We start from the raw sequence: 25095 nt of genomic DNA on the forward strand, positions 1-25095 counted from the left end.
GAGGTTGGTTTCTTGGGCAGGTTGATCAGGTCATTGTCCATTTGCATATGCAATCTCTCAGGATTCATCAATCAGATTGATTAATGAAGAGGTAGAGGGAAAACACACTCATCACCATTAATTGCTTAAGAGGACAAAAACTAAAAGGGCTTAAAAAAACATTACATGAAGGTGCTAAGCAAGGGGAAGTGGTGGTTCAGGGAATATCCAGAGAAAAATATATCTACACTAACACTAAGAAAATCTAATCTGTTAAAGTCAGAATACCAATATGGGTGGGTATGTCCTGGAACTCCTTCCTACCCAGGTGAGGTTTTGAAAGTTGGGACTGAAAGTCCAGGTACTTGACTATTGTTTCTTTCTTTTTATTCCTTCTTTCAACTTAAAAATTCAAGATAAAATGCACATAACACAAAATTCACCATTTTAACCAGTAGCTTTTAGTGTATTTACAATGTTGTACAACCATCACTATAATCTAATTTCAGAACATTTCCATCAAACCCAAGAGAAATATGGTACCTGTTAGCAGTCAATCCCACTCCCCCCTCTCCTGCCCCTCGCAACCAGTCACCTGCTTTCTGTCTCTATGGATTTGCCTCTTCTAATCATTTCATATAAATGAGATCATGTTATATGTGGCCTTTTGTTCCTGGCTTCTTTCATTCAGCATAATGTTTTTCAAGGTTCACCTGTGTTGTAGCACCTATCATTCTTTCTATGGCTGAGCCATATCCCATTGTAGAAATGTATCACATTTTGTTTATCTATTCATCAGTTGGTGGGCACTTGGGTTGTTTCCACTGTTTGGCTGTTATGAATAATAATTTTATAAATACTTGTCAACAAGTTTTTGTGTAAACACCTGTTTTCAATTTTCCTGGGTATATCTCTAAGAGTAGAATTGCTGGGTCATATGGTAACTCTATGTTTAATTTTTCTGGAGTAACTGCCAAACTGTTTTCCGAAGTGGCTGTAGCATTTTACATTCCCACCAGCAATGCTGACTATTGTTTCTTGTGACAGACTACAGCCAACTGAAGGAAGAAAACCTGCAGCAGACACTAAGCCTGTGTAAAGCAGCTTCACAGCCACCTTCCCTGGAGAATCTGCCCGGGATCCTGCTATTGGCTCAGCTGCCTGATGCCTTCACTTAGGATGGGGCCCAAAAGGACCAGAGGAAAGATCACACACACTTTCCCATCCTCCCTTCCCCATCTTTTCAGGTTTTGTTTTTGGTAAATGGAAGTGTATATATTTTCTTCTTTGTTTTGTTTCATTTGCTGGGGAAGGAAGAGGAGAATGAATAACTTTTTAAAAGTCAGGAGATGCTGCCTTTTAAAAATTTAGCCTCTAAGGAAGCTTGGTACAAAACTATCAACAGAGAAAGAAATCAACAACTTTAATCTTGTTCTTTGAAAGTTAAACCTAGTGTATACTCGTTCCATTTCTCTGATACAAGATTCATTAGAACATTTAGTCACTGATTTCCATCCTCCTCAATTGTAGCTGTCCTCAAAGAGATACTCTGCAACCACTGCAGATGGCAGAGTCTGCCCGTGTTTCCACAGATCTGCCAAGAAAGCTCAACTTGCTATTGATCGTAAATTGCTTTCACAAGGAAATGCGTAATGGGAATCTACCATTTAGTCCAGTCACCTTTCGTGGAGTTGAAATTTAGAGCATTTTGGAAGTGACCTTGGAATCTAGCCATTTATCTCTGTTCAAGTCTTTTTCAAAATTTTGTACTGTTTTTTCTTTAAAATAACTGTACCATATTTTCTCCTCAGACAAAGGGTACCTGGAATCTCAGGAGAAGCCCTACTCTCTCCAAGTCAAGCAATTCAGCTGAAATCTCACTGTCTGCTTCTCGGGGCTAAAAAGTACAAAAAATTATAGGAAAAGAAATAGAAACTGGATACCAAGAATGTGAATACCTAGAATGGGCCCAATAATATGTTTCACATTTTATATATGTTATTACATTTAATTTTCATAATGGCCCTATAACAAAGGTCCTTTTATCTTCTTATTACAGATATGGAAATGAGCTTAGAGGTTAATTCCCCAGGATCATGTGTGTAAGTAAAGTAAAGCCCTGACCAGTGTGGCTCAGTTGGCTGCAGCATCGTCCCATGGGCCAAAAGGTCACGGGTTCCAACCCCACCAGGACACATGCCTGGGTTGCAGGTTCGGTCCCCAGTCAGGGCGCATGCAAGCGGCAACCAATCGATGTTTCTCTCCCTCTCTCTCCCTCCCTTCCCCTTTAAACATGTCCTCAGGTGAGGATAAGAAAAAAAAAAGTAAAGAACTTGGGATTTAGAATTAGTACAGCATAATAATTAATGGTTAATACTCTGCAGTTAGATCACCTGGACTCAAATCCTAACTCCACTGCTTACTGGGAAACCAACTATTTTCTAAGCCTTGCTTCTTCCACAGTAAAATGCAGACAACTATAAAATCTGTCTCACAGGGTTGGGGCTGTGAGCATTCAATGAGATAGTGCTTATACATCTGTAAGCTAATATGTCATACTTTCTGAATTATGTGTGATTTGTGGGTTGTTAGTAGCATTTGCCTTCTTAATGAGTGAAGAGCCTTTTAAAAATCCTCACCTATTTTTCCAGCTAAGAGTTGAAGACATGGGAAGTCTCCTCATCCTATGTTAAACCAAAAAGCCTTTGTAGAAATTCCCAAACTATCCAAAAAAAAAAAAAATCACTACTCAATCACAACTGAATAACTAATGAAGATGTGACACAATTTTTGATGAGACTCTGGTGAAGTGAGGTCCAGATGTCTTTTTTTCATAGGGAATATTATATTTCTTAATTTCTTAAAACATAGATGTGGCACCGCCTGATCATTAAGACTGTGTGAGACCAGCCTGTAAACCAGCAGTGGCCACTGCACCAATGCACAAAGTGTGAGTATGTAACTGGAAGGGTTCAGACAAAGACAAGTTGATTCATAGCTGCAGACACGCCCATAACGTTTCCGCAGTAAGGATCGCTATATCCCAGCCCAAAATGGTATTAGTGCCTCATCTGGCCTGGACTGTATGTAACATTGTAACATATTGTGTTCTTCTAAGATAAATGACTGTTTTTCCCACATCCCAAAAGGAGTTAATATTTAATCAGGAAATTTTCTTTGGCAAGTTTTCTTGGTTTCATTTCCTCAAGTCACTAGGTCTCAGAGATGAGTCTCATCTGTTAATAGGATAAAACACCTACTGAATAGGGTGGTTATAAGAATTAAATGAGATCATGCACATAAAGTACTTAGCAGAGTGTATTAAGAACTCAATGTATGGTAGCTATAATGATTATGCCTACTGTGGAAAACTGGAAAGAACAGAAAAGTGTAAGAAGAAAAAAGTCAGCAAAAGTCCCCTTCCAAAGGCAACAACTGTTAACTTTAGTCAGTCATCTTTTTCCTACATGCAGTTTGTCTTCTTGGAGATCTGGTATACCATACAAACTATATGTATTCTGTTTTTGTTTTGTCAACTTGGCTTATTAATATAAATTAGGTATTTATTCACATTATTAACAACTAGGAAGTTGTCTATGTCTTCTAACACAATAGTTTTTTTTTTCCTAATTATGAAGTCCTTGGAAATGATAAGGTCCTGCCTACCCCATCTTCCTGCCGCTTTGGGATCTGACCTCCTGACCTTGGGAATCCTGAAATCTGTCACCATCAACACTTGGGACCACTGCAAAGGATCTCTTATATGCTTACAGGGTGTTGAGTGTGTAGGCTCAAAAAAAAAAAAAAAACCCCAAAGGCAAAGGCTCTGCGTTTACAATATAAGGCGGTGCAGAAAGCCTCACATTCCACAACCATCTGTTCAACTGCCTCTCAAATTTTTCTCCCACACAGTACAACAGAGGCTGCTAAAAAACCTAAAACAAACCCCCAAACCTGCTCATCTGATGTAAGCTGACACTCAAGCTCCTTCCTGAACTCCTTTTCTAATACCTTCTCTTCAAAGGAAAAACAAGATGTATTACTGAGCTTAAATATTTTTAAAAACTGCCAGGATATTAATATTCAGGTTGGCTTTCAGCATTTGAATTGCCCCACCTGAACTCTCCACTCTGACCCACCCCTCATTCTTCTTGATATTATTTCCCATTTTTTCAGGAAATATAATTATCTATCTAATTGTGGAGTCCAAAATTGACCTCTAGACATAGAATTAGTGAAAATCAAATACAAATTACATTTAAAGATAATCATCTATAACATTTATTTTGACTGATTATCTGGTTTGGGGGGCACTGTGTAACCAGTTTGTTATTATTGTCCCTATTACTGTTGATCTTCCATAAACAGGTCTCCAGAAGAGCAATGGCCATGTGGCTATGCAGAGAGGACATTAAAATGAACTGAAAAACAGAAGACTAAGGTTTCTGAAAGGTCCAAGATTCTGGATCCATCAGTGATGAGCTGTGTGACCTCGAGGAGCACAAATTCTCTGAGCCTGCTTCCCCATCTAAAAAAGAAGAATAATAATCTATGTCCATTTTGTTAGCCTTATGGAATTTTTATTCAGAAAAAATTAAATTACACATTTGAAAGTAATTTGCAGCTTGTAAAGAGCTATACAAATGTAAGGGGGGGAAGTAATTTGTTTTTAAATAAAAAGGTAGGGGCCCTGGCTGGTGTGGCTCAGTGGACTGAATGCCAGCCTGCGAACCCAAGGGTCGCTGGTTCAATTCCCAGTCAGAGCACAGGCCTGGGTTGCAGGCGAGGTCCCTAGTAGGGAGCACGTGACAGGCAACCACACATTGATGTTTCTCTCCCTCACTTTCTTCCTCCCTTCCCCTCTCTCTAAAAATAACTAAATAAAATCTTTAACAAATAAATGAAAAGGCAGGGAAAGAAAAGACAACCTCAAATACATCTTAACTGTCTTTTGAATTTTTATCTATACAGTCAACAACTGCCCTAAAATGCTAAAAACAGGTGATTCTGAATAATTCCACCGGTGACTGTCCAGTTTTCCTTCACACATGCATCATGCTAATTAAAGGATTGGCTATCTTCATGCTGTGTTAGAGGAACCCGAAGTGTTAGAACAGAACAGACTGACATGCTATCTCAAGGAACTTATACCAGCTAAGGAGGAACTGAGGAAAGTTAAGGAATTAAGAGGTAGGAAGGATTAGGATCATTGAGATTATAAGAATTTAAAACCAGGAAAAAGGTATGAACAGCTTAGAATTTAAAGAAATGTTAGGAGATGGTTTTCCCAAAGAGGGAGGCCATTCTCCAAACACCTAGACAAGAGATTTTCGCGCAGCTGTTATATTCAACTCCTTTAGAGCCTGACATTTGATTACATTTAAAATTCATCTTTTGCTTCCCTTTTCCTTCCTTCCCTGTACACCACATGTTCCGGCCCCAACCTCCTATTTCTCCCTCCTTCAGTTTATTTCCATTTCAATCCCTTTGCCGTCCAGGTCCACTTTTGCAGTGTTTCCCTTAACCTCTCCTGGCCGGGCTCTCCCTGGTGTCCGCCTCCCACCCTCTGCATCACGCATGCACATTCCTCTTTGGAAAAATCACACCTCATTCTTGCAGAGGAGCCTTGGAAAATTATTCAAAACTGTATTACTTTCTAAAATAGAAAGATAAGAGCTTTAAATTCCAAGCTGTTTCCCTAGGAGAGAGGACGTGGACGGGAGAAGCAATGGGAGTTCCAAACCCGCTCAGACTTGGTCACTGGTGGTGGTGGCACGATGCTTCTCATTCCATGTGGGCAGGACCCGCTGGCCAGAGGCATTCAGTCAGTGCAGGTGGGGGAGGGAAGGCGGGAAACAGGCAGATAGAAACTTCCAAAATGGAAAGAGGAAGACGTAAAATAAAAGGAGTTACTGAAGGAAGGAGAAGAGTCCAAAACAAAGAAAGATGGGGAAAATGGAGCAAGGAATAAAGTAAAAGGGGAAAAGGAGAGTAATGGGGGAGGGGTGAGGACTGAAGACAGAAATGGAAACAAACCAGGAGGGAGAAAACAGAACCGGCCTGGGGAGGGGTAAGAAAGAAGTGTGGGGCCGGGTTGGGAGCTGGGGAAGCAGAGCACAGGAGAGAACATGTGGAAGGAGAGGAACAGGGAGAGGAAGGGAGTAGGGAGACTGCCATGCCTAGCCTTGGTCTATATGTTTACTTCCTTACACTGTCACTGGTAGCTGCCTTATCTATTTTCACCTCTGGCAAGAGACGCCCGCCGATGTGCGAGCCGGGGCCTCCGATGAGGGACACCACGCCGTTGCAGTCCACTGTGCTGTTGCGCTTCACACTGCGCCGCAGGCTGGGGAAGATTCGGGAGGAGCGGCTGCCCTGGCTGTAGCCGCTGTAGCCGCTGTAGCTGCTGCGGCGCTCGCGGGCCCGGATCGGGATGAACAGCGAGTCACGGCGGCCCTCGCTCTCCTCCACTGTGCTGTGCTCGTCGTCCGCAAACTCGTTCTCCGAGCCCGGGTCCCGGAACCGCCCGGGCCCCCTGAAGCTGAAGATGCTGCTCTTGCTGTTGTGGCGAGATAGGAATGGGGAGCCTGGAATGCTGAGTAGTGACTGTAGAAAAAGAGAGAGAGATTGGCAGGTTATGAGACGGGAAGCTGCCCCCTTAGAGCCTGAGCAAAGGCTGCAAACTTCCCCAGCCTGGTCCCATCCTTTCATTTGTTCTCAGAGCACAAGTGTTTCCAGAAAGCACTCGGGATGCAGAATTGCTTCTACTGCTCAACACCCATTATTACTCACTTCTCCTTGTCCCATTCCCACGAGATATGCCTGTTTTTGACCAGTTAACCACTCAACAATTTGACTCATTGTTCACTCAAGCACTGAAACGATGCTTTTGTCTCATGTTCTATACAGCCAAAGCACTGGGAGACACATCTGTGTGTCTATTTTTCACACTATGGGCTCACAAGCAATGTGCCTTTAATTTACTCCATGCCACACTTGGCAAAAAGGAAAGAATTTAAAAATGGGTATCACCTGCCATTTGTTCAACATAAAATTTTTCACCAAAAGTTTAATATTTGTAAGTTCTGTAATTCTCAGCACTGGCGTATTTAAATAAATCTCTTCTTTACCACCTAGAAATTTTTCCTCATTTCTTTCTCCTTCAACTCATACTGCCAGTACACATTCCCTAGAGAATTTCATGCTAACATATATTTTATACTTCAATGTATTTTACTGATTACCCAAATACTTTTCTGTAAAAAAACATAAACCGTACTTTTAAATGTTTAAATTTTCCTGTAATGAGTGTCTAAGAAGTTAAAAAAAAACCACTGCTGAATTGAGTTTTTATTATTCTTATTAACATGATTGATCAAGATATACAAATATAGCCCTGGCTGGCATGGCTCAATGGATTGAGTGCCAGCCTGTAAACCAAAGGGTTGCTGGTTGGATTCCCAGTCAGGGCACATGCCTGGGTTTCGGGCCAGGTCCCCAGTAGGGGGCATGTGAGAGGCAACCACACATTGATGTTTCTCTCCCTCTCTTTCTCCCTCCATTCCTCTCTCTAGAAGTAAATAAATAACATCTTTTAAAAAAAGATATACAAATATAGTATATGTTTAATAAGTAATTACTAAACTTAAAAACTTATTAAAATGTATCTCTTAATGAGATGATGAGATTTTTCTTTCAATTGGTGTTTTTGGTGTTTAAATATTTGTAGATAGTATTACTTATTATTAGAATGACACATGGCTCAACATCGATTTCCCTGCCGCCTTTTAAATATTTGATTTTTAAGCACTGAGAAACCTCATTAATGTAAACAGTGCCTTGAAACAGAAGAATTTTGTTATAGTAATGTCACTCAATTCTTTGAACTTCTGCCAAATTATATGCCAAAGTCACTTAGTAAGCTACCAGCATTAGGTCCTCTTTTCAATTTTGTTGAAAGCAAAGAACTGAAAACCACCGACTTGTCAAAAGATTTATTACCTAGATATCAGAATTATTCCATGTCTTGATTTCTATGGATATAAAAAAGGCTTTATTTATTATTTACTAATATTATATGGGTTACTCTTATAGAGGTTACTCTTTAACTTAAAAGTCACTTTATTTAACCCAACAGAAAAGGTTAGAATAATCAAAATATTGCTAATTTCTATATATCTATGCTAACAAATTTTTTAATAAAGTGAGTTTATCTTATCACATGCTTTAAAGATATTTTCATCAAAACCACAAAGCCACAGATTTGGCTCACTTAACTTATGAGAATGTCTAATGACCTCACTACAAAAGCAACTGGCCAAATCAGACTTATGCATATTTTCAAAGGAAAAAGTATATCCTCAGACAGGGCAAGGGAGAGTAATGGGGGAAAAATGAGGACAACTGTAATTGAGCAATAATAAAAAAAATAAATAAATAGCCCTGGCTGGTGTGGCTCAGTGGATTGAGCACCAGCCTGCGAACCAGAGTCATTGGTTAAATTCCCAGTCAGGGCACATGCCTGGGTTGCAGGCCAAGTCCCCAGTATGGGGGGCATGTGAGAGGCAAACATACATTGATGTTTCCCTGCCTTTCTTTCTCCCTCCCTTCCTCTCTGTCTAAAAATAAATAAATAAAAGCTTAAAAAAATAAAATAAAACGTGAAATTAAAAATGACCTCATTTTTCATTTTATAAATATATTACTATGTATCCCAGCGATAACCATCTAACTCCTGAACTTAAAGCATCTCAATATCCTTGACTATAACTTCATTTCACACTTAAGAGTGTAAGAGGTAAAGCCAGAAAGTCTTACAATGGATTTACATTACCTGTATTAAAGGAAACTTTGTAGACTTTAATATTCCCAATCATCCAATGTCCAATTGACCCCAAAGATTTTTTAAAGATTTTATTTATTTATTTTTAGAGAGGGAAGGGAGGAAGAAAGAGAGAGAGAGAGAAACATCAATGTGCGGTTGCTGGGGGCCTTGGCCTCTAACCCAGGCATGTGCCCTGACTGGGAATCGAACCTGCAATGCTTTGGTTTGCAGCTCGTGCTCAATCCACTGAGCTACGCCAGCCAGGGCCACCCCAAAGATTTTTATTCCTTAGGGTCATGCACTACATAAGCATTGGGATGACAGAGGGGTACATGCTTTCCTTCCGTAAAGTGGGAGGAGATGATCATGAAGAGGGAAGTGAAAAAAACTGGTGTGACTTTGGGCCCCAGTGCTAACCTTGGGCATAGGAATAAGTAAGTTAAACATCTAGGAATCAGGGTTCTTAAAGCTAACTGTGCTTGGAAAGCCTTCAAGTGTCCCAAGGAATTGCACCCCACTTGAGGACTACTGCTTTAAGAGAAAGAACTGGACAAACAACTGACTTTGGACAATCCTCCTTGCTTCCCTGAGATATTTGGTTTTGCCCAATTATGACTTTGAAGAAATGTTCAAAATAATTTTTAACTATTTTTGCCTTAGACTTTAGGCTTTTACCTTCTTGTAAATGATTCCACTTTGAAAGTTCTTTGTGGGCTGGGTCTCCACCAATACAGTGCATATAAGTGTTAAATAAACCTTTTAAAATAAACTTTTGATCTATGTCTCTGTTCTTATGCCATACCAGACTGTTTTGATTACTGTGGCCTTGGTAATATAGCTTGATGTCAGGTATGGTGATCTGCCTACTTTGTTTTTCTTTCTCAAAATTTCTGTTGGGGTCATTTATGGTTCCACATAACTTTCTGAAATGTTTGTTCTATTTCTGTGAAATAAGTCATTAGTATTTTAATAGGGATTGTACTGAATCTATAAATTGCTTTGGGTAGTATGGACATTTTGATGTGTTAATTCTTCCAATCTATGAACATCATATATGCTTCCATTTATTTGTGTCTTCCTTAATTTTTTTCTTCAGTGTTGTGTAGTTTTCTGAATACAGCTACATGCAAAAAAATGAAAACTCAACCACCAACTTAAACCATATGCAAAAATAAACTCAAATGGATTAAAGACTTAAATGTAAGTCATGATACCATAATAGTCCTAGAGGAAAACATAGGCAGGAAAATCTCAGATATTCCACACAGCAATATTTTCACTGGTATGTCCCCTAGAGCAAGGGACATAAAGGAAAGAATAACCAAATGGGACTTTACCAAATTAAAAAACTTATGCACGGCTAAAGAAAACATCAGCCAAATGAAAAGAGAACCAATACTATGGGAAAATATATTTGCCAATGATATCTCAGACAAGGGTTTGATCTTCAAAATATTTAAAGAACTCACACAACTCCACTCCAGGAAGACAAACAACCCAGTTACAAATTGGCAAAGGACCAGAATAGACAGTTCTCCTAGGAGGATATACAGAGGGCCCAGAGACATGTGAAAGGATGTTCAGTATCACTAGCCATCAGAGAGATGCAAATGAAAACCACAATGAGATGCCACTTCACACCGGTCAGAATGGCTATCATAAACAAATCAACAATTAAGTGATGGAGAGGTTGTGGAGAAAAGGGAACCCTAGTGCACTGTTGGTGGGAATGTAGACTGGTGCAGCCACTGTGGAAAACAGTATGAAATTTCCTCAAAAAACTAAAAATGGAACTGCCTTTTGACCCAGCAATTCCACTGCTAGGATTATACCCTAAGAATCCTGAAACACTAATTCCAAAGAACGTATGCATCCCAATGTTCATAGCAGCACAATTTACAACAGCCAAGTGCTGGAAGCAACCTAAGTGCCCATCAGTAAATGAATGGATCAAAAAACTATGGTACATTTACCCAACGGAATTCTATGCAGCAGAAAGAAAGAAGGAGCTCCTACCCTTCACCACAGCATCATGGAGAGCATCATGCTAAGTGAAGTAAGCCAGGTGGTGAAAGACAAATACCATATGATCTCGCCTATAAGTGGACCTAACCAACAAAAAAAACAAGCAAGCAAAATATAACCAGAGACACTGAAATTAAGAACAATCTGACAGTAACCAGAGGGGAAGGGGCAGGGAGATAACAGGCAAAAGAAGGGAAAGGCTTGTCAAGGAACATGTATAAAGGACCCATGGACGAAGCTAAAGGGGGAAAGTGGTGGAAGGAAAATGGAGACAACTGTACTTGAAAAACAATAAAAACAATAAAAAATATATAAAATAATATTTTTGATGATAATTTTGGAAGGGCTGTAGGGCTCCTCTGTAATATTTCTGCCCATTATCTTTTTGTTACCTACAACTCCATTTCTAGTTCTAGACTCAAAATGCTTCCAGTTCCAATCTCTTTCTATAGCCCTGTGGCTCGATGGGTACATTTTCTTAGGATATTTCTAGTTCCATCATACTCTGCTCTCGTATGTATTTCCCTTGTTATATAGTCTTTTCCTGCCGTGGCTCAAAGCAACTCACAAATCCCTGAGATGATAAATGAATTTGATCAGTGGGGGCCACATCAAGAAAACTAAACCATAGATTATTTGATAATAAACGTCACTGTTAAATATATACCACATGCAATATTTCTGACAATTTGCCTAATCACTCTGATTTGTTTTGCTCCTTTGTCCCAACCCTGAACCAGAGAAGGGAAGCTGCATTGGTCAGATTCCAGAGTGTATGCTCACAAGGTCTCATTCATGAGTGGATGGTGTCACTGTGTGTTAAAAGGGCACATACACGTCACCAGTTCTTACACTTCCTTCCTCCGTGTTGTTGGATTAGTAAAGGGATCAAGGCCTCCTCCAACTTACTGCTTGCTATTCCTCTTCTCACATTTATTTTATTTTTTTAAATTATTATTATTATTTTAAAAATTTTTATCTTAGAGGGGAAGGGAGGGAGAAGGAGAGGGAAGGAAACATTGATGTGAGAGGAAAACATCAATGTGAAAGAGAAATGTCAACTGGCTGTCTTTCATACACGCCACAAATGGGGACAGAACCTGCAACCCAGGCATATGCCCTGACAGGGAATTGAACGGGTGACCTTTCACTTTGTGGGACAATGCCCAACCGAGTGAGCCATGCCAGCTGGGACCCTCTTCTCACATTTATATTTGGACACCCGCACTGATTCACGCCTCTGAACCAGCTCTCCTAGTCTGAGTCATAGAAGAGTGCTGAGTAAAAGACCTGCTACTGGTCTGCAACGAGACAAGTCGAAAGGTGGAGAGAAGCATTTAGAAATTCTTACAAGTAGATGGTCACAACATCCAAGAATGTGATAATTTTTCTAAAAATTCATTGTTATTTTATTTTATAGTAGTATCCAGTTCATGAAAAGTCAGGGAAAATAGAAACTGGTCCTTCACCACAGATAGTTTGAGAAACACTTTTTTAAACAATGTGGCTGGCCAGAAGGTAAGTGTCTTAAAATGTACCTGTGATTTTCTTTTAATCAGGTAAGGTAAGGTGACAGGTACAGAGGCAACTGCCTTTGAAAGAAGAGTTTATTACTGGTAGTTCCTGAGGGAAGGGGGCATGCAGGGCCTCATGGGGAGGCAGAAGGGGCACGGGAAGCCTGGCACAGAATCTTGACTGTAGTTTACTGCGAAAGGAATGAGTCAGGCAGAGTTGGCACCTTAGAGCAAGTTTAGGATTGGATAGTTTAAGTAATTCCAAGTGGGCTCTGGGCCATCCAAGTGGTCCCAGTTGTCCAGTAGCTGGCCCTGAAGCAGTTTAGGGCCAGGGAAATAATGACTTTGTGTGGGAGAGTTAGATAAAAGGAGAAGGTTGGGGAATAAGGCTTTTGAATTGGTTGATTTACATATGAAAGGCACACTTCCAGGCAAGCAGCCCACTAACTCCAGGAATTGAGTTAGCGCTGGGAGGGACAGTCCCTTCCCTGCCAGCAAGGCTCCTAAAATGCCAAAGCATCCTAAAATACAGAGAATACCAACACAACTGAGATAGTAAGACCCCAAGCTTGGGTTTAGGGGAGATAGGAAGTATCCTTGAGTTTCTACCCACATGTTTAGTGCAGTTGAACACAGAACACTGAGAGGTTCAAAACATAAACTCACATGTTAATAAATTGTGCCTTGGGCACATTTGGTACACTGTCTTGATGGCCTCACTGGAAAGAAATATGGCCAGGACAAGACAGGACACAGATGCTCCTGGGCTCCTTAACCAAATCTCATGATCACCTTTAACGTCATCACTCCGTGCCCTAAGAACGGCAGTCAAGATCCTTCGAGCTTTGACCCTAACTTACTCTCCTACTTCTGTTCTCCAGTGTCCAGCAGCTTCTTCCTCTGCAGACTTTCTTCATCGCTCCACACCACTGAGCCCCTCTTTGAGACTACTATGCTCCACTTTTTACTATAGCTCTTTAAATACATGCTTTATCTCTTCTTTTTAAGTAACATTATACACACATTTTCTCCTTAAGGGTGCACTGTCTGATTCATCTTTATTTCTCCTGGAAGTCTTTGTACATTGGAGGTACAGCATTTAATTTAATTAACATGTATTTAAATTATATACTGTAAGTTAGCCACCCACTGCAGCACTGTTCCATTCCTGCACTGCGTCACTACTTCACTTCTGGTAGCAACTTTTCCTGGGCTGAATGTTGGGTGCTAACATGCCCTGATACATTAGGTCTCCCTATTAAGAAAGAAGTATGATTTATTTGACAAATGGTCATTAAATACCTATTGTATGCTAAGTAATATGGATACAGTGACGATAGGGACCCATACAATAGGGTCCCTAACCTTTTGAAACTTGTAGCCTCATAGGAAATACTACATACTATATGAGAGCTAATACACCAGACTACAAGGGGGAACCCCCCCTAAAACAGAATTATCTTCAGAGGCAGGGGGTGGGGGCGCTTCTTGTAGTACAAGCTTCTCCAACTAGGTGAGTGTGTGTTCTAGGAACCCATCTGTATCAGTGCACCAGCTGGTGTTGTGAGAGGCTGTGTTCAGCTTCACTGAATTTTTTTTGAAGACTCTTTCAACACATTTGCCCATGCTGTGATGGGTGATTTATGAGCACACCTGCCCACCCCATGCTAAGTGTTCAGCAGTTTTTGATCAAAAAACGGTATAACCCCTATGCCTCACTGTCCCTATTCACCAGATCTTGCTCTGAGCAATGTTTTTTTGTTTCCCTGATTAAAAAAATCCTCAAAAGGAAATGCTTTGCAGATGTGGAAGAGGTGAAACAAGAAATGGCAGAAGCACTAAAACGCATCAAAATCAATGAGTTCAAAATTATTTTGAGCGGTGGAAAGTCTCAACGGGTGCATTGCATCAAATGGAGAGTACTTTGAAGGTGACTGAAGTATAAACATGTAAGCATATATATGCAGTTTTTTATAAATAAATTCTGATTTTGGGGGGTCCCCCTTCATATTTTTAACTGATAGGAAAGTGATAAGGAAGATGATGATCAAGTCAGTAACTTGGGACCACTTAGAAATCAGGATCCTGAGACAGCACACAGTAAAAGGAAATGCTTTACCTATTATTCTTTAATCCCTTATTCCACCATGGACAACAGAGTTGACTGCAATACATGCAGAAGGAAAAGTGATGACTTGCTCAGCTGCTCCCTGTACTCTGTATACAATACCTAGTTCATTCCCCAAGGCCACACGTCCTTAGGTAGCCACCCCAGCCCCTCGCCACTCCAACTTCCCTGGATGGGAGGGGTCAGATGACTTGGAACCCACTGCTCATTATCCTGATATCCAGATGGTTCATCAGATAGGTAGACGCCTTACTCTCTGTTTCCAAAATCTTTCTTGTCAGCCAACCAGGAGCTTCTGGTCATTTTCAGGCCGTCACATAACAGCCAACTAAAAATACCACCTTAGGCCTAGGTGTTTGTTTGAGAGACGGCTCTGGGTGCTCTTAACAGACTCCCATTTCACAGAAGATGTAACTCAGGATTTCAGGGCATCGCATGAGCTATCTGTTGGCATGAGGCTTAATAATGACTGACATATTTAAACTGTGATAAATTGGAGATTTAATGTTCTATTTCCATGCCATATTTCACTTTTTCTTTCCACTATAGCAGTGTTTTTTAAAGTGTAGTCTGGGAACTCCAGGGGGTCCCTGTGACCCTTTTAGGGGAGGGGATCACAAGGTCAAAACTGGTTCTTGATAATACTAACACATTTGCCTTTATCACTCTCATTTCCTCACAAGCATACCGTGGATACTGAGCCTTACAGCTTTTGCAATATTTAATATTCTTTTCTGATGAGATTGGTGGTGATAATATATGTGATTTTTAAATACTGTGTGTCAGTACTTGGGAGACCTGCATCACTTAGTGAACCACTAGTTCCAATGTAATGAATGCATGATGCTATAAATGATTAATGAGTTAGCGATCCTGGTGAAAACACCACAAGAGACTTTAAAGTAACGGAGTAGCAAGTTATTGACACAGTTTCAGATTCTACATTGTAACTAACCCTCAAAACTACCACTGCCCAGTTCAGGAATAGCAGCAAAGAAGAATATTCACAATTATCTTAAAAGATTATGAAAATAATCCTCCTTTCCTAACTATACCTGTAGAAAATCAGATTTTCTTCAAATACTTCAACAACAAAAAATATCGCAAGAGTGAATACAAAAGCATGTATGATACTCCAGCTGTTAAACCAGAGATTAAAGAGATTTGCAAAAATGTAAGTGGTACTACTTTTTTCCACTATTTTTTTTGTTCTGGAAAAGTTAATTTTTACAAAAATATGTGTAACTTGTATTAAACATATAATCAATTTATCATTATTATTTTTAAATAAATCAGTAAATAGTTTTAAATTTCTTAATTTAACTTCTAATATGATGAAAGCACATTTTAAAAAACTCTCTGGGGTTCTCAATAATTTTTAAAACACAACAGAGTCCTAATACCAAAAAGGAGAGAAATGCTGTAATACAGTAGTTAAAATATTTTGCAAAAATGGGCTCAACCTAATATTTATAAAGTGGCCTAAGCCCTAAAAACACAGCAGTAATTTTATAGGGAAATGGGCAGGAGACAGGCTGGGCAGATGCCTCCAGAGGATGTCAGAAGACCTGGCAGTAAAGAACACTGACTGACACTTGAGCTGTGCTGTGGGACAACTGATGCCACATTCATTGGTGGGCCCCCAGGAGAGACGGCCACGCACGTGTGGAGGTGAGTGAGGAGGGGATGGCTACAGGCTGTAGTGATTAGGGGCACTCACATTTACGAGCAACATAACGTTAGACAAGTTAGTTAATCTCTCCAGGCCTCAGTTTCCTCAGTCATTCTTCCAGATAAAATCCGAGACACTGCAGGAGAGTCCTGGGACAAAGACTGTTACTGCAGGTAGGATTTCTAATCAAGTCCTGGCAGTCAGCCATGGTCTCTAGAAATCTAGTGATACAATTGTTTTTAGATGGGGAAATAAGAGGAAGTGAATATTTTCATGCAAAGCAGGATATCTCAGAAGCCCAGATTTATGCTCTGAGCCATGGAGCAATCAGTGCAAGTCTGTACTAAAGTGTTTAGATTATCAGAGACCATTCATTAGCAATGTGTTCATTACACTAAGGTATTCATTGACCAGGTCAGTGACGGTTCCAAAGACAAGGGCTGGATTACAGCAGGGCCACAATCGAACTTTTCCCCAAAAGAGGCTGAACTAGGAGAAAGGTGAGATGAAGGTGGGTGAGACAGATGGCTCCAGGCCAAGTCCCAGATGGGTTAAATCAGTTTTATAAAAGTCATTATTTATTTGTCCAACAAATATCTGAATGCCAGCCATGTGCAAAGAAGCAGACCTTGATGTTGAGACTTTGAGAAGAGGATAAGAACATAAGAAAAAATAGTGCCCCAGACAGTAAAGAGGTATGTATAAAACATAGTGAAAAGATGAAACAATTTCCAGTTGGGTGTGGAATGGGGGAGGTCAGGGAAGGTTTCCTGAGAAAAGAATGTGGAGAATAAGTATGATGTAGACTCAGCGATGGGAAAATAGGAGTGCTTCTGGAGCAAAACAGAGCATAGAAAACAAACGTCAAATACGAGAAGCCTCTAGGAGTGCATTCGGATTAAGAATAGGGTGCTCGAGGGGACACGTGCCTGGAGACTGAACAGGCAGGCTGCATCCAGGGGAAGGGGACGTGCTATAAATTCCATGCTAAAGGGATGGGACTTCATTAGAAAATGAGAGTAAATCTGATTAGGGGAATACTCCCTCCCATTTTTCTTAAAAACTATTCCAAACTGTCAACATTTTTTAAAAAAATCCCTACGCAACCTCTCATTTCCTTCAATAAGATTTTAAATTCCCTACATTATTAAAAACTTCCTATGCTCTATCTATAAACATATCCATGCCCACCCTTCTCTGCTTTCTCAGTGTTTTAGGGGACAAGGTGCCCCTTTCCTGTTAGACACTACATCTTCTAAGACTGTGCTCTATTTTCTATTCTACCCCATATTCTAGCTCCATCTCACCTTCTGGGTTCCCCCCCGCCCCCAGATTATAAAAATGCTTATTTTCATCCATATTCTTTAAATAAGCTTGAGTGAGAAGTCTACACTCCTTGTTCCCACTTCCCAACCAATATGGCATCCATCCTTACCCGGTATAAAAGCGTGTTTTTAAAGTTCTCAGTGAAGTAGATTGTCAATCAACAAATATTTCCAATTCTGATCTCACAAAGCATCTCTGTAAAATTCCAATCTATTAATCACCCCCCAGCCTTCTCCAACTCTTGTGTTCTCTCAGCTTCACTGCACTCTTGGCCATCAGACCCTCTAATGGCCACCCATTTACTTTCCTTCATGAGCTCCATCTCCGATGCCCACGAACACCAGTGGCTGTGTCCTTGGCCCACTGTTCTTTCCCACTGGACACCATAACTTTGACTAATTTCATCAAGTTGCATGATTTCAATAGTCACCTCTCATCTCAGGACCTCTTCTATGAGCTATCAATTCACTATACCTGTGTTGAAAAGACCCCTCTACTTGCGCATTCAACAAATAATTCAACTTGGTATATCCAAACTGGAATATGCTTTTTTTCAAATACTCTTTCTTCAGTCTAACTGCTCCCTCACCAACACACATACACACACACACACACACACACACACACACTATTCGACCAATTGCAATTTATCCTTTATCCTCCCCAGAAAATCTTGGCTGAACCTACAGGTTGGCATAGATCTGTGCCCTCCAAAACAACCCAGTATATGTCAACTATGAAATAATGCTGTCGATGCTATTATATAATTAATTTTTAAATGTATCTGGCTGTTCCACTACACTGTAAGCTCTCTAGGACAGGGATGGCATTTTAATCATCTTTTAATCTTCAGGACCTAGCAATCCTTCTTCGCCCATGGTAGGCACTCTGTAACTGCTTGGTGATCAATGATGACCTGCTAATAGCTTATAAACATAGAGGAGCGGGAGAAGGACCAGAGGAAGTGCACTAAAGTGGGTAACTGCAGAAGAACAAACTAATACAAAAATTCGAACAAAGGCAGGATTAATAAGAATAGAAAGAAGGGGATGGACACAAGAGATTTTGCTATGACACAATGAATAGGACTAGCAAAAGAAGGAACTGGGAAGCAAGAGGTACAAAAAAGAAAGACAGAAATCATCCCTGGGAAACGAGAGAATACAATGGATATGATGCCATCACCAAAAACTGTGATCTAGTCTACCTTACAAACTTTTCAGTGTTTCTTTAAAATGGGGAATTAAATGGCCTAAGAATTAGATTTTGGTGGTGGTCTTTGAAATCCAAAAATATCTTTTATGTGATGATAGTTATAGCAATAGAATTCTCAACAATTATCCATAAGTCCTCCCACTCTTTTTCTCTTAGTTTCTCCATTTATCAAAGTTGGGTAAATTTATCAGCATGACACTATATATCTAGAATAATTACTAGAACTTGCCACACTCAAATAAGGTGACCTAAAGAATTTTATCTCTTTTTAAAAAATCTACAGTTGTTTGTGCTAAGTTCTGATGTCAGATGCTAAGAGGAGAAAACGTCTTGTTAATGTTTCAGAATATAAGCTTACTGGCGAGACAGACTTTACTGCCGAAGCAAGTCTGCCACAGGTCATCACATCTCCCTAGGGCTGGCTTTAGAGCAGAGGATGGTCCTAATATACCAGGAATATTTAGTTCTTTCTACAGAAGAACAATATGGAACATGGAACATGGAAGGGCAGGTCTGAGGATGCAGGGATGGGTCTGGAAAATGTAAAGCCAAAGGGGAATAAGAGAATCAAGTGATTAGGAAAACCAGAATTTCTTAGACTATTTGACCCAGTGCAAAGAGTTTACCTGATTCATGATGGAAAATTTCCTCCCTATTCTGTTGTCTGGCAGCCGAAAGCCTTTCCTCCTCATGCCATCTTCTGACTCTGACTTAAACACCTTCTCAGGATCCCCTTTCTCCTCTCCTTCAGAGAGTTCCTTTTGCTTCCTCTTCTTTCTCCTGTTACGTCTTTCCTTAGCACTCTTGGAACTGAGTTTAGAAATTTCAGATGAGCTCCGAGGGGAACCTCCCCCTTCTTCACCTTCTTCCTCTATGGCATCCTCTGAGACAGTTCCCGCTGAGGTGGCCATCGCAGCAGCCTAGGAGAGGAGCCACAGAGCAACAGACCAGGTCAGAAGCAATTACCCCAAGTCACCCAAAGTCAAGCAACGAGTGCTGATCAGTTCCTTTCCCTCAGACAGGGAAAGGAGGGAATAAAGGAGGAAGGAGAACCGGCAGTCAGGAGACTGTGGCCAGGGCCGGCCATCCCTATGTTCTAGCTGAATCTGTACTGTGGCACATAGCACTGAGTCATCAGAGCAGAACCCAGGGGTGAGGCTTTGGGGTTTATTCTCCTGAGTATCTCAGATACGAACCTGGCTGCCTTCTTTGAACCACACTGACTTTTCTGGACAACTCTGAAAATGAATGCTAAGAACTACTTAGGACATGTATTACAGGAAATGAAACTGTATTATACATATGGGCCTGATAATGTAAAAATACATGTATATTTGGATAAAGATTAGAAAGTGTTAAGGTGGTAGATTATAAATTTGTTTTTCAAACTTCACTTTAGTATTTTACCTATATCTTATTTTTAATTACAATCAATACTTTTTTAAGACCGCAGAGAATCTCTGAAGGAGACTGTAATGTTTTCCTCAACAAAAAGGTTATGCTTACACGAAGCTCTGTATAAACCGCTCTGGACACTGTTTCTTCTCCTCAGCCATCATGCCAGTTGAACGCAGAACAGTGGAGAAATTCAACCAAAGAACATATTGACAATTTGGCCATTAGATAAATGGGATAATTGAACCAACCACGACCAGTTGTTAATTAGGTATTTTGATCAGATCAATACCTTCTCTTTGACAATATGCCTAGAAGAGAGCAACTGGAGTGGCAACCAGGTGGGGGCCCACTCACAGTGATCGGGCAGGCAGGACTGCTGCAAAGAACTGATCACCCACCTGTGCCTCTTCCTGTTGCTTCTTAAGTTGCTCCAACATCGCTTTGAATTCAGCCTCTTTTTGCTCTGCCTCCTCCAGTGTTGCCTGATTCTGCTCTTCATAAGCCATGGCCACCACAGCCAAGATCAAGTTCACCAGATAGAAGGAACCCACAAAAATGACTAAGACAAAGAAGATCATGTAGGTTTTCCCAGCTGCTCGTAAGGTCTGCAGAGAAAAGGACCATTTTCTGAGTCCCTTGAATCAAATATACGAGGCTGAAAACGACTCGTGGGCCAGTGTTCCCTGCAGGGGCTCTACTTCATTTTGAATGAGACAGTCTTTCACCACGTGGCACCCCTTCACACTGCAAAGCACTTCTCACGCCCGAAGGCTGAGGGCTTCCCGTATCCTCGACTCACAGGAAATATCAGTAGTATCTCCCATTCACTGTGGCAAAATAAGTCCTTTTCGATTTGCAAATACTCCTAATATAGTCCTTTCATAGAAAAATGCTTGATTCTTTTAAAGGAAAAAATTCCCTGGGCTAAGAATTATATTAGACTTTGTCAGTTGGTTCTAAAACAAGTACAAGAAAAGAATAAAAAATTTTAGCTCATTTATCTACTGGTCCTTAAAGAGCATTAACAGATAAATTCCATCTCTGGGATGGGGTCCAAGTCATAGTAAGTCCCCATCTTGAGTGACAGCCTTCCTTCTTCTTTTGTAATAGCATGTGTTTTGGAAGAATACGACATAAAGGACAGTGGGAAAACAGAAAAAGGCAGAGGATCCTAGAACTGTTCTTTCACTAACAGCGAGCAAATAGACATCCAAGAACAGTTGGGTTTTAGGTTATGTGTATGTGACCCACTATCACTTAGTTTTCATCTTTGGTCTTTTCAACTACAAATATTTTACATTAGTCATAAATATTTCATAAGAAAGTTTCAAATCCGAGGGAACTCTAGGCTGTCCAACAGAAAGTAAGAACTCCTTAGGGAATCTCATTAGACACTTCCTTTAAAGAGGTTTCTTCACGCCTGAGGGGACATGTTTCTCATTCTCAAACTAAATGGCATCATCTAATGCCAAAGTTGAATAGAAAACAATGAATGGGGATAAAATTTTTAAGCTGGAAGACCCTCCGCAATCACCTACACTAACCTCTCCATCACAACAAGCAAAGTTAAAGGACTCGCCCAGAGTCACCAATGCAGCTCAATAGAATGGTACTGACCATTTAAAAAAATCAGTCACAACCTGCTTGAACAAGTCCAAACATGTTACAAATCTCAAAAATGTTGATATGTTTAGACTCAAGGTCCTTGTGGATAGAAATGTAATTTTTATAATGTCTAGCATTAATGCCTTTCACACCATGTTTAATTAATAGTTCTTAAAAAGATGCCCTAAGCCCCCAAACTCAAAAGCAGAAATACAGCACTGCCGATGGTTTGGTGAAACAATCGAGGGCAGGTAGAGACAGCAGGTTCCCAGGCCCGGCAAGAGGCTGTGGACCTCTATAGCTACACATGACTGAGCATTAGATAAACGGGGACAAGAGAGGAAAGAATTCACTTCATGTTGTAACCAGAGAAATACCATTCTAAGATGCCTGTATGATGTCTTTACAAAAAATCTCTTACTCAGAAAGTGCCCAAACACACATTTCCTCATGCAAATTCTATCACCAAAGAAAAAGAGGCAGCACTTGAAAAAGGGGTACTACTTACCAACTGATACAAGTTCTCCCAATAGTCCTGGGTCATAAGGCGAAATAATGCCAAGAAGGCCCAGCTGAAAGTGTCAAAGCTTGTGTAACCGTAGTTGGGGTTCCTTCCTGCTTTCATGCACTGGTATCCCTCTGGGCATTGCCTGAGGAAAGAAAGAGAAGTTCTGGGCTTTTCAACACAATCCTACTGCATCAGCTGCAAGTCATCTCTATGACCTTGGAGATAATAAACATCATATAGAGCCAGGCCAACAAATGGGGATGAAGAAGAAGAAGAAGGAAGAGGAGGAGGAATAGGAAGGAGAAAGAGAAGAAGAGGAAAAAGAGGAAAGAAACAAAGTAGGCAAGTCAATTTTTAAAGAAAATACCTTAGACCCAATATGTTAGATCCAATTAGAGTCTAGTATATTAGCACAGAGAAAAGTGAAAATATTGCCATCTTTATCTGAAACATTATTTTAAGGGAGGAGAATAAAATTAGGTGAGCTACTTACCCAGCATCAGAACTGTTCCCACAGAGTAGAGGTTCTAGCATGCCAGGAACTGTGTAAAAATTTGCTAGAAAAGTTTGAAGAGGCAGGAGATGAATAAGGCAGATTTAAGTGAATGAGAGAATAAGGTCACATGGTTCCTAACTAGTCCCAGCAGAAACGGTTACTGATTTTAGTTCATATAAATCTTTTCTGACATCCATGAATCCTGATAAAAATTCTTTCCCATCATTTTGCTATATATATTTAAAAATTAAAAGTGCTACCGTAAAGCCCTTAATGCAATGTCATTTTCACAGACATTTTCAACTGGTACGTCGGATCTGTATGCCAGGTTCTGGTACTTGAATCAAAGGGGCCTAGGAGAGTTTCCTGATTCTTTAACCCTTTATACAGCTTTATCCTTCTACCTTATAACTTCTCTTCAACACAGATAAACTAGACATCCTCACTGATCACTAGTTACCATGTCCTATATTAAATTGGAAGGCATGTCTCCCTTAACTGTGTCCCTGAAACCCACTTTGCAACATTTTCTTATGGCTACTTACCTGCCTTTATTTCCTCAAGAGTGACTAACAGTGATATTAACTCTTTCCCATTACTTTATAGAAGTACTACTACACCAGCTGTTCCTTAGTGTAAGACCCAAGTGCTTTGGTTCCTGAAATGAAATTATTCAAACTCCTTAACTGTAATAGGATCACATGGTGCCTTAGAGATTACCTGACGCCCTAGACCAGACTGATTACTGAGGTCTTGCACAACAGAATTAGGCAGGTTTGTGAGATATGCTCCAAATGTTTAGATATCTCCAGTAACCCAGCTAGGGGAAAAAAGGATTTCTATCAAGCTACTAAGCCTGATTCCCAAAGCAAAAGTTTAGGGCTACATGTGACAAAGCATTTCATTTTAGGTCTTAAAGCTAGAGAAGGGGGTGGGAAAGGGCTGATATTCGAGAGCTTCTGAACACAGTCCTGCCTCAGAGAAAGGGGGTAACTCCACAAGGCTACTTTTAGTAGCACTGGCATCCCTTTCTAAGCCAACTACTTTTTAAAGCCCAGTGATAGCTTCTGACCACGTAAACTAGAGACAGATTTTTCTTTCTCCTCTTGCAGGGAAGGGGCCACCTACTTTTATTGTTGATATATTCTTCCCAATCAAAGCCTCTGGTGCCATTTTCAAGATAGCTCTCATTGAAGTTTATGGGCCACACAACACACTTGTTTCGCAGGTTCCCCATGAACAGCTGCAGCCCGATCAAGGCGAAAACACTCAGGCAGAACACTGTCAGGATCATCACATCCGACAGCTTCTTCACGGACTGAATTAGGGCACCCACAATGGTCTTCAGGCCTGAGGAGATAGAACCCCCAGAATCAGAGTCACCCCATAGCCCTCCCCACCTCCCCCAGGCCCCTTTTAGCTCCTGGCTTCTACTCCTCCCCATAGCAACACCCTTGAAACAAGGCCCTGTTATCTTTTCCACCACGGGAATAACAAAGGTGATAATGTCAGCAATATTATCACTTTTCCCAGAAGTGCCCATTTTTAAGCCACTAATTTTTAAAAAGAAGAAAAAAGTTCCTTCTCCAGCTTGTGGCTTTTCTTCCTGCAAGGGCTTTCCTGTCTCTGACTGCTTCTCAGCTCCAGCAGGAGTCGAACTTTTACTCGCCTCGGGCCTCCATGTTATGTGCTGGTCCCTCTGCCCGGAAGCTCCTTTCACGTCCCTCTTCCTCCACGTCTAACTCCTATTTATCCTCTGGTCTCAGCTTCAATACCAACTCCCCCAGAAAGCCTTTCCTGACTTTACAACTCTTTCCCTCCCCCATTAGTATTAATATTTTAGTAGCACGTCACACTTTCCTCTGTGGCATTTGTCGTGGTTCTAACTAACCGTGTGAGTCTTGCTCACAGCTGTACCTATAGTTCCTAGCCCACAGCAGGTACTCATTAAATATTAGCTGAATAAACAAATGGAAAACCCAGGAACTGAGGAGGCTTCCAGGTTGGAAAAAGAACTACTGGACGTTTAAAAACCAAAAATAAGTGAGAAGGTACAACAATATTTTCCTAAGAGCTCTGGAAATGCCAATGTGTTGAAAAGGTTTATTACCAATTGAGTATTTATGGTTTGTCTTTCCATTTAAAAATATACCTTTTCTGCATCACATATATTCTCTACAACTGACCTTTAGCTGTCCTAGATTAAAAACAAAATAAAAATATATAACCTCTTGAATTTGACGTTTAAATGCAAGCCACTGGTTCTGATTTGAACCTGTAGGTAGGCTTCTTAGCTGTACTGGGAGAGGTCAGTGATAGGAGACACAGAGAAACACGGCTGTGGGTTCGTGATGTCTGGGTTGACACTGAGTCTGCCTGGCTCTCCCGGGCGTTCCCAGACACCG

At 40.6% G+C, this 25095-nt stretch overlaps 1 protein-coding gene across 2 annotated transcripts in view; it reads right to left on the minus strand.

Moving 5' to 3' along the window:
• Nucleotides 1–25095, minus strand: part of SCN8A (sodium voltage-gated channel alpha subunit 8) — a 215741-nt gene that overhangs the window by 62293 nt on the left and 128353 nt on the right. For both annotated transcript variants that reach the window (XM_045829237.1, XM_045829238.1), the window contains exons 7-12: nucleotides 23819–24040; nucleotides 22688–22751; nucleotides 22195–22336; nucleotides 20480–20686; nucleotides 19310–19603; nucleotides 6223–6585 (exon numbers count right to left, since the gene is read on the minus strand). In XM_045829237.1, coding sequence (XP_045685193.1) covers nucleotides 6223–6585; nucleotides 19310–19603; nucleotides 20480–20686; nucleotides 22195–22336; nucleotides 22688–22751; nucleotides 23819–24040 — 1292 coding nt within the window. The remainder of the gene's footprint in view (nucleotides 1–6222; nucleotides 6586–19309; nucleotides 19604–20479; nucleotides 20687–22194; nucleotides 22337–22687; nucleotides 22752–23818; nucleotides 24041–25095) is intronic.

This window comes from Phyllostomus hastatus, unplaced genomic scaffold, assembly GCF_019186645.2.
Source record: "Phyllostomus hastatus isolate PE091 unplaced genomic scaffold, TTU_PhHast_1.1 phas_scaffold_93, whole genome shotgun sequence".
NCBI classification, from domain to species: Eukaryota; Metazoa; Chordata; class Mammalia; order Chiroptera; family Phyllostomidae; genus Phyllostomus; species Phyllostomus hastatus.